Source organism: Austrofundulus limnaeus, unplaced genomic scaffold (genome assembly GCF_001266775.1).
Source record: "Austrofundulus limnaeus strain Quisiro unplaced genomic scaffold, Austrofundulus_limnaeus-1.0 Scaffold134, whole genome shotgun sequence".
NCBI classification, from domain to species: domain Eukaryota; kingdom Metazoa; phylum Chordata; class Actinopteri; order Cyprinodontiformes; family Rivulidae; genus Austrofundulus; species Austrofundulus limnaeus.
Genome location: NW_013952536.1, coordinates 1,096,587 through 1,106,568, shown reverse-complemented (window position 1 = coordinate 1,106,568; position 9,982 = coordinate 1,096,587). Strand labels below are relative to the sequence as shown.

At 38.1% G+C, this 9,982-nt stretch overlaps 2 protein-coding genes and 1 long non-coding RNA gene across 3 annotated transcripts in view; all 3 read left to right on the top strand.

Annotated features, from left to right (window-relative positions):
• The first annotated feature begins 1,252 nt into the window (after positions 1-1,252).
• On the top strand, positions 1,253-2,651 carry LOC106522680 (WAP four-disulfide core domain protein 2). Its single transcript, XM_014015807.1, has 5 exons — positions 1,253-1,356; positions 1,471-1,593; positions 2,008-2,160; positions 2,251-2,376; positions 2,510-2,651. The coding sequence occupies exons 1-5, from the start codon at positions 1,275-1,277 to the stop codon at positions 2,512-2,514; spliced, it is 489 nt and encodes a 162-aa protein (XP_013871261.1). The 5' UTR covers positions 1,253-1,274; the 3' UTR covers positions 2,515-2,651.
• Positions 2,652-5,063: 2,412 nt separating this feature from the next.
• Positions 5,064-9,982, top strand: part of LOC106522679 (perlwapin) — a gene marked incomplete in the record, with an annotated part of 24,864 nt that continues 19,945 nt past the window's right edge. Inside the window, 3 exon segments of the mRNA XM_014015803.1 lie at positions 5,064-5,148; positions 5,238-5,384; positions 5,855-6,010. Coding sequence (XP_013871257.1) covers positions 5,067-5,148; positions 5,238-5,384; positions 5,855-6,010 — 385 coding nt within the window.
• On the top strand, positions 6,101-9,881 carry LOC106522683 (uncharacterized). Its single transcript, XR_001310812.1, has 3 exons — positions 6,101-7,447; positions 9,569-9,688; positions 9,789-9,881. It is a non-coding gene; the product is annotated as an uncharacterized LOC106522683 (long non-coding RNA).

Sequence of the window (9,982 nt, the reverse complement as noted above, 5' to 3'; positions counted from 1 at the left end):
AAGATGCACGAATCCCACATCAGCGCAGAGTAAAAATATTACAATGGAAATTATGTTTTAAGAAGCAATTAAATTATCCATTTTTATTTATCTATTCATCAGCAAAAAAATAAATAAAATTAAAATAAATAGAACGTTTAACATGTCAGAGCATCACTAGCCTGATTTGAACCAGACCCTGTCCTTCACTTTGCTTCGTACAAGGGTATGGACTTGATGCAAAGAGTATCGATTCCCTGCAGGAGGCATGGACTCTGCGGCAGTTTAAAATGATTGGATCAGTTGGCTGCGACGTATGTTGCTGTGACGGAGGCTAAGCTAAGAAGCTAACCGGAAATCGCATGTGCTGTAAACAACCCTACTGAGAGAAGAGAAGTACCGAGCCAAACGAGACGGCTGTAAATGAGAGCTGCTGCTTTGTCAGACAAATTTATTTTAATTTGGAATCCTCATCAACACAGACTGGCTTCATTCACTTCCTCCACTGCCATATTCTAAAATCACTGCGCAGAAAGTCTACGTCGTTCAAAGCTCCTCCATCTGTTCTCTGATTGGCCCGGCTAAAATCGGCCAGCGAAATCCATTTCAATGGGAGAACTCCCAGACGGAGCAGTGTAGTGAAGGGAAACTAGAATTGAGCGGATCTGCATTGGAAGGCAAGGGCCAGGCTAGAGCATCCCAGGTTTTTATTCAACCACATACCAAAACTATGCAGGTTAGGTTAACTGAAAACTCTAAATTGTCATTCGGTGTGAGTGAGAGTAAATGGTTGCTTGCTTTGTTTGTCTTTGTAGCCCTGTGATGGGYTGACAACATGTCCAGGGTGCACCTCACCTTTTAAACAATGACCCCTGGAACTACTTCCATCAACCCAACAGAGAAAAGCAGTAATGGATTTGTAGCAGCCTCTGCAGTACTTTAAATAATCCTTATGTATATGTGCCATGTAAAGCTTTTAGGAAGGTTTTTAGGTTATTCCCAATAGTCAGTTCATCTATAAGTGGTGAAATGCACTGCGTTCCCCTCTGGGAAACAAGGGGAGCAATGCATTTTTGTTGTCAAACATGATTTGTTTAACCTTTTGTTACCAGAATTTTAAAAATGTAACCAAAAAAGAATGTGGGTGTGTGTTGGGGCTGTATATATATTTCCAAAAGGATTTCTGTGTACACAAGAACTGAGAATCCTCTGTGCTGCTCAGACTGCAGTTTCTGTTCCAGGATTTTCATCCAAACACAAGTTCAGAAACTCATTTCTGATTGTGATAAATCAACATGAAGTTTTGTTCTAATATAGCTGCTCTGCTTATAGCAGCTTGTCTGTTTGTGCCCTCTTATTCTGTCCTCCCAAAACCTGGTAAGTTTTTGTTCCTTTATCTGTTAAGCTATAATCTATTCTGCTTAGGTTTGAGATTTGTTTAATAGACCTAAAAACCCTAATATTGTTAAGCCAATTCTTCCTTAAAACCAGGGATCTGTCCAAAAGAAGCTATTCTCCTGCCTTTACCACCATGTGACAATGACACGGATTGCTCTGGAGCTGACAAATGCTGCAAGTATGGAAATGAAACCCTCTGCGCCCCTCCTAGTACAAGTAAGAGACACAAAGTTGACCAAAATAGGTTTTGTTTTAAGTGAATACAATTTTGAATCCATAAATAACAAAAACAACACATCAAAGCACAGAAAAAAGAAACATTTTATGTTTTTGGATGAGGATCATCACCTCCAAATCTGAGAACATGGTCCTCAGTTTGAAAAATGGTGGATTCCTCTCTCTGATTTAATATTTGCAAGTGAGGGATGAAATACTAATTTCTGAAGCTTTCATTAAAGTCTGTAGTAGTTCATCAAATATTTTGCCAGAACTAGACAAGCAAACTCGTGCTCACACACACAAAAACACAGATGAAATCATTATTGGGAATAAACACAGACTCGTGTAAAAGCTTACATTTGTCAGGGATTTATTWTCCTTTATTTACACAAATATTGTCTTTTATCTCAGGATCTCGCAGAGCTTCAATAAAACCAGGTCAATGTCCGAAGTTCTTTGAATCCTTCGCACCGTTGCAGCCATGTCGCAGAGACAGAAACTGCCCTGGAATGGAAAAATGCTGCATGTTTGACTATGGATCTTTTTGTGTCCCTCCTAAGCRACGTAAGAGAAACASYATCTGAGAAAGTAGCCATTAATTGTTTTGTTCAATCTGTATAACAGTTGTTGGGTTGATGGGTTTTTTTTTCTCAGCTGCTCTTGGGTGTCCACCTCATGGAAGGTTTGGGCCTTGTATTGACGCATGTTTTGATGGATGCCAAAATGGTCAGATGTGCTGCCCTAATGGTTGTGGACGACAGTGCATGACACCAGTACCAGGTGAGAATAAATCAAAAGTCCTCAGTTACTCTCCTCATATAGCTGCCATAAAGAGAATTAATGTTGTTGTTGTTGTTGTTGTTGTTGCTGTTTTTATATTTATTTTTACCTTTTTATTTATTTTGCTTTTCAGTTTAGCCAAACTTTGTGGATGACATCTATTCATCCTTCACTGACATGATGGTAATGCTGGTGAATGCAGCAGAAGTGCTCTCTGAACAGATGTGGTTACCAAGTGAATGCTTGGCAAATAAACTCAATATTGATGCTTTTTACTTGTATTGGGATGTTCATTGAATAACTTTGATATTGCCTTTACTTAGTCAAATATAATGAGACAGAACCAAGATTTTAGGGCTAGGGTTGACTAAAAATATAAAGATACTAAAATATTGCTTTCTACACTACACATAACCTATTTAGAAAGTTTTATAGCCAACACAGCATTAAGTGATCATATTTCACACATATTAKTTGCTTATGAAAATCACTTACTTAAGAACAAATTCATTTCTCAATAATGAATTTAGATGACAACAGGAACACTCACAAATGTCACCAAATCTGTGCACCCCCTCATAACCGAAAGGWTTAAAGTTACCAGGTCTGTGTTTGGTCCAAAATATACTTCACATAGTGACTTCTAACACCTGCAAGTTAGAAGCAAATACTTATATCCTGTATGACATTATTTGGGGTCAAATTATTTTGTCATGGAATACGGTCAGTGTATCTTTTGGTCATTGGATTTTCATTTTTGAAACGGGTATTAAAAAACAAGAAATGAGTGGATATTTGATTTTTTTTAAATACTGAAATTAAAATTAAAATACAAAGCCATTCTCATTCTTAATGTCAAAAGGGGATAAACAAACTGTTAAAAATGATTTGAGTTTCATTTTCTGTTTCAGATAGCAAAAAAGAAAATTTCTTGAAGACACAAACGAAAAAAGGCTTGTTTATTTGTATTTTACGACTATCTATTCCCCCACCAGAAGGGGCGCTCGCCTGACAGCTCTGCTTAATGAAACACTAATTTCTGTGAATAAAAGGCTGAAACACAGAGAAGTACAGTATGACCATAAATGAGTTGTATGATGACTCTTGCTCTGTGACCAAAGGCTTTGCAGAGATAATTCATGTGGAATTTTTCTCAATAAAAAGCAAAATAAGATAAATTTCATTCTATTAGTGCATTGCACATTTGTTGTTATGTGAGCACAAAGGTTTTTTTTCCTCCTGAGTTTTGACAAAATCTATGCTTTTTTCTGTCAGCTCGTGTCCTCGGAGTGTTCGTTTCAGCGAAGGGTGGGTGGTACTACGACTTTGATATTGATCTGATTCCAAATAAATACTTGGCAAATTTATTTGATACCGAAGTCAGCATCAATGCTTTTTACTTGTAATGGGATGTTTATTGAGTAACTTTGATATTGAAGACACCCCATCTGGTGGTGAAAGAGTTTATTGTAGGGATAAAGTAAGTTGGCACGACCTGTCATGTATTATGAACAAACAAGCCTTTTTCCGTTTCTGTCTTAAACTAATTTTGTTTTTTGCTGTCTGAAGCAGAAAATGAAACTCAAATCATTTAAAAAATTTAGTTCATCCTTTTTGACACTAAGAATGAGAAACACTTTATATTTTAATTCTAATTTCAGTATTTTAAAACAAAAATCAAATATCCAATCGTTTCTTGTTTTTTAATACCCATTTCGAAAATGAAAATCCAATGACCAAAAGATACACTGACAGAATATGAACAAACTAGTGGGGTTTTTTTTTTCATTTCTGTTTTTTGCTATTCAAAACAGAAAATGAAACACAAATCATTCCAAAAGTTTTCTCTTCCCTATTCGACAAGAAAGAAAAAAGCTTTGTATTTCAATTTTAATTTCTGTACTTAAAAAAAATCAAATAGCCACTGGTTTCTTGTTTCTTAATACCCAGTTCTAAAAAGAAGTTCCAATGGCCACAACATACACTGACCCAGAGGAGCATCATGGTGAAAGCTATAATGCTGCGCTTGTGAAAGTAAAACTGCTGGGTTTCACCTTGGCACTCTGAGTTTCACACTGTCGAATAAGACCTGGTTTAAAAAAGGAAACTAAACTGTCATTTGAAGTAAGTAAGAGTGTGAATGGTTGCTTATTTTGTTTGTCTTTGTGGCCCTGTGTTGGACTGGAACATATCCAGGGTTTACCCCACCTTTTAAACATTAGTTCTATCAACCCAACATAGAAAAACAGTAATAGAGTAATTACAGCAGTCTATGCACTACACTTTTTGAAAAAGGGTCCATTACCAACGGTCAGTTCATTCATATGATAGAGGATAAAATGCATTGCTTGCGTTTGACTCCTCTGATCTAAAAAAAATAAAAATAATAACAAAAAACAACAATCTATGTCAACAAAAGCTCAAAATCAAAGAAAAAATATGCAGTGCTTTCACAATTGGTTGCCAAACAGGATTTGACCTTTACCCTTTTGTTACCAGAAGAATTTCAAAAAGTGTATCCAAAAAAGCTGGTACGGAATTTGGGTGTGTCTTTTGGGACTATATAGTTTTTCAAAAGGATCTCTGCAGACACAAGGATCCAGCATCCTCTGTGCTGCTCAGACTGCAGCTTCTGTTCCAGGATCTTTATCCAAACACAAGTTCAGGATTTCTGTTGGTGAGAAATCACCATGAAGTTCTGTTCTACAATAGCTGCTCTGCTTATAGCAGCTTGTCTGTTTGTGCCCTCTTACTCTGCTCAGCCAAAACCTGGTAAGATTTTTTTTTCTTTCAAGTGTTCTATTATCTGTTTATGTTTGAGTTTTTGTTTTATTAAAACTAAAAACTCTAATATTTTTAAGCTAGTTATTCTTTAAAACCAGGGGTCTGTCCAGAAGCCTTTAATACTCTACGGCCTGTACCACCATGTACCGATGATACGGATTGTTTTGGAACTGAAAAATGCTGCAAGTATGGATATGGATCTGTCTGTGCCCCTCCTTTTTCAAGTAAGAGACACAAAATTGACCAAAGATTTTGTTTTAAGTGAATACAATTTTGAATCAATAAATAACCAAGCCAACCAAACATGTCAAAGCACAAAAATAAGAGAAATATTTTATGTTTTTGGATGAGGATCACCACCTCCAAATCTGAGACCATGGTCCTCAGTTCGGAAAAAGGTTGATTACTCTCTCTGAAGTATTGTTGACAAGTGAGGGAAGAAAGGAATGTGAAATCACTGGTGCCACTTGTAGATGTCCATCCAAAGACTAATTTCTGAAGGTTTCATTAATGTCAGTAGAAGTTCATGGTATTTTGCCAGAACTACAGACAAGCAAACTTGTGCTCACACACACAAAAACACAGATAAAATCATTACTGGGAATAAAAACTGACTCCTGTAAAAACTTACATTTGTCAGGGATTCTATTTTTTTTTTTTCATTTTTTTGCACAAACATTGTCTTTTGTCTCAGGATCTCGCAGAGCTTCAATAAAACCAGGTCGATGTCCAAAGGTCTTTGAATCCTTCGCACCGTTGCAGCCATGTCGCAGAGACAGAAACTGCCCTGGAGAAGAAAAATGCTGCGTGATTAACAACAGACCTGGTTGTGTCCCTCCTGAGCCATGTGAGAGAAACAGTTTTAATGTCTTTGTTGTTGTTGTTGTTGCTGTTTTTATATTTATTTTTATCTGTTTGTTTGTTTGTTTTTGCTTTTCAGTTTAGCCAAACTTTGTGGATGACATCTATTCATCCCTCACTGACATGATGGTAATGCTGGTGAACGCAGCAGAAGTGCTCTCTGAACAGATGTGGTTACACCTGTGAGCGACCCATTTTGTTCCTAAAATTAGCTGAGTTGCATATGCTTCATTCAGTGTGTTCATCTTTGATTTCTTCAATACAGACATGTTGATTAAAAATGTCAGTATATACAGTATTATATTGCTTATATTTCTTTGTGATGCCCATTGTCAAACAACGGTTGAAAAGTGTTTTGGTATTTCTACATTTTACRGTAAAAACAGCGTGTGTCACAAAGGTGTACTGTGGGTATTGGTTTTCATATTTATGTATTTTTTTAATCAATAAGCCACCAGTTAAATGATCAGGAGTCTGTGAATGTCTTTCATTTGATTTATTTTAGCTGTTTTGTACAGGCAGCTGGATATAAACCACCTTAATCTTTAGGTGAAGCTATTAGATCCTTACATGCAACACAAACTTGTAAAACAAAACATGTTTACAAAAACTAACACATAAATTGGTTGTTACATCCTGGTTTGGAGCTTGAGTTTTGCACAGAAAAAGTACCAAAGGAAAAAACAACTGTTTCTTATATTGTCATGGGTGCATCAAGGTACACAGATTTCATACACAAAAATAAGTTTACAGGTTTCTCACAGAAGAACAGGTTTCAGAAAAATATCAGTGCATTCAGCAAATTTTTCAAAAAAAATTTTTTTCTTAGCTTTTTGACAAAATCTGTGCTTTTTTTCTCACATCCCTTGAGTGTTCCTTTTAGCGAGGTGTTGGCGATACTACAACTTTGATTATGATCCAATACCAAGTGAATACTTGACAAACATACTCGATATTGATGCTTTTTACTTGTATTGGGATGTTCATTGAATAACTTTGATATTTATTTACTTAGTCGAATATGATGAGACAGAACCAAGATTTTAGGGCAGGGTCAGACTAAAAATATAAGGATACTAAAATATTGCTTTCTACTGAACAGAACCTGTTTAAAAAGTATTGTAGCCAATACAGTATTATGTGATCATATTTCGTACATAATAGTTGCTTATGAATATCACTTATTTAAGAAGAAATTCATTTCAAAACAAAAATCAAATAACCACTGGTTTCTTGTTTTTTAATTCCCAATTCTAAAAAGAAAATCCAATGACTGAAACATACACTGACCCAAGAGGAGCATCATGGTGAAAGCTATAATGCTGCGCTTGTGAAAGTAAAACTGTTGGGCTTCACCTTGGCACTCTGAGTTTTACATTGCCAAATTGGACCTGGTTTAAAAAAGGAAACTAAACTGTCATTTGAAGTAAGTAAGAGTGTGAATGGTTGCTTGTTTTGTTTGTTTTTGTGGCCCTGTGTTGGACTGGAACATGTCCAGGGTGTACCCCACCTTTTAAACATTAGTTCTGTCAACCCAACATAGAAAAACAGTAATGGAGTAATTGTAACAGCCTATGCACTACACTTTTTGAAAAAGGATCCATTACTAACGGTCAGTTCATTTATATGATAGAGGATAAAATGCATTGTAAGTAAGTAAGTAAGTAAAGTTTTATTCATATAGCGCATTTCACAGAAATAAATTCACAAGGTGCTGTACATTCAGGGAAAGGGGGAGGGAGCAGTTAAGAAACACCCATTCAAGAAACTTACAAGACAAACATGGGGGAACAGGTGAAACCGGTCATGCCGCAAACACAGTTTCACTACCTTTAACAGCTTCAAATACACAAAAGGAAAATTGAGTTGAACAACCTGCGAAAGGGCAAGACAGCCTGGAGGGGGGTGGGTGCTTAGGTCAGATAACACATACAGGGAAGGTAAAATGGGGCGGGTTCAGAGAAGTAGGTGATGTTGAGGGAGAGGGGGTCTGTGCTAGGCCCAACCCTGGGCCCGTCCAGAGTCCAGAGTCACATGATGTTATTGTCTCTACTCGGTTCACTAGAGTTCTGAGATTTTCCTCCTCCTCAGCCAGTTGAATCCCAAGGCCAGGTCCAACACGGGTGGTGGGGGTGGGAGCGAATCCAGCTCTTAGGTGACATTCCATCCTGGGGAGGTTAAGATAGGCACTGCCCTCAAGGCCATGCCTCTGGGAGCCAAATGTCTTGGAAACAAAGCAGCCTTGAAATTCCTGCAGTGTTTTGAAGTGTCTTTACTGCAAACTCTGAGGTGGCGAAAAAAAAAAGCCAATCAGCTGAATTTGGGGTCATTCCTCGCCTCTCACCGATTGAAGCTCACCCAGATGTAGTCCATACATGCCGAAGGGTCGCTCCTGAGCTGTGATCATCAATCACATCCAGTTTGAGAATTTTTCCCCCAGCTGAGAGTCTGTGTGCTTCCAGCCAGCAGAATCCTTCAAGTGCGCCCGACAGATCTTCAAAGGCCAGATCCACTGTCAGTGTCGCTTTCACTTTTCGATAAATCTGGAACCCTCCATGGGGCGGCTGTGGTAGAGTGCTTAGGGTAGTCGTCCTGGAACCGGAAGTTCCCCGGTTCGATCCCCGTCCAGTTGACTCAGTCGTTGTGTCCTTGGGCAAGACACCTTACCCGCCTTGCCTACTGATGGTGGTCAGAGGGTTCAGTGGTACCTGTGTATGGCAGCCTCGCTTCTGTCAGTGTGCCCCAGGGCATCTGTGGCTACAATGTAGTTTGCCATCATCAGTATATGAATGTGTGTGTACATGGGTGAATGTCTGTAGTGTGAAGCGCTTTGAGTGTCCTGGATGGATAGAAAGGCGCTATGTGAGTACAGTACATTTACCATTTACCATTCCTCTGCCGATCAGCAGGAATCCAGTTATCATAATCCAAACAAATAAAGGTCTTTGATGGAAAGTGGTGCTGGCATATCAGATTCCAGCCCCAAGAATCAGAAAAATCCAGCAGCAACCATTCCAACCAGACAGCAACGTTCCCCTCATGCCAAGTGTAGAAAAAATATGTAGTGTCAATTTCATTCAGAGTCCAGGGGCCTCATGCATAAAGGTGTGCGCAGCTTTCACACTAAAAGTTGACGTACGGACAAATTTAGAAATGTGCGCCGCACCAAAATATTCAGATGTAAAAAACCGTAAACATGCATGTTCCTGCGCACCTTTCCTTTATACATCCCAATGAACGTGGAATTTAGCGCACGTAAAACACCTCCCCTGACACGCCTCCTTTTAAATATATAAAATAGATGTAAATGTGTCCAGTGTGTGTGATTCTCCTCAGATTCCTCTCTGTGGGATCAGAAGCGATTTTTAGATGCAGGAAAATTATACATTAAATGGAGAATGAGTGATAAAACTGACTGAATAAGTAGTGTGCTGTAAAAATATAAAAATAAAATCATTATTGGGAATAAAAACAGACTCCTGTAAAAACTTAAATTTGTCAGGGACTTTTTTTCCTTTATTTGCACAAATATTGTCTTTTATCTCAGGATCTCACAGAGCTTTGATAAAACCACGGTTGCAGCCATGTCGCAGAGACAGTGATTGCCCTGGAGATGAAAAATGCTGCGTATTTGACTTCGGATCTGGTTGTGTCCCTCCTGAGCCATGTGAGAGAAACAGTATCTGAGAAAGTAGCCRTTAAATGTTTTGTTCAATCTGTATAACATTTGTTGGGTTGATGTTTTATTGTTTTTTTTTTTTTCTCAGCTGCTCTTAAGTGTCCACCTCATGGAAGATTTGGGTCTTGTATTGAAGGATGTTTTGATGGATGAAAAAATGGTCAGATGTGCTGCTCTACTGGTTGTGGACAAGAGTGCATGACACCAGTACCAGGTGAGAATAAATAAAGTATCAAAACTCCCCACTTACTTTCCTCTTATGGCTGCCATAAACTGAATGAA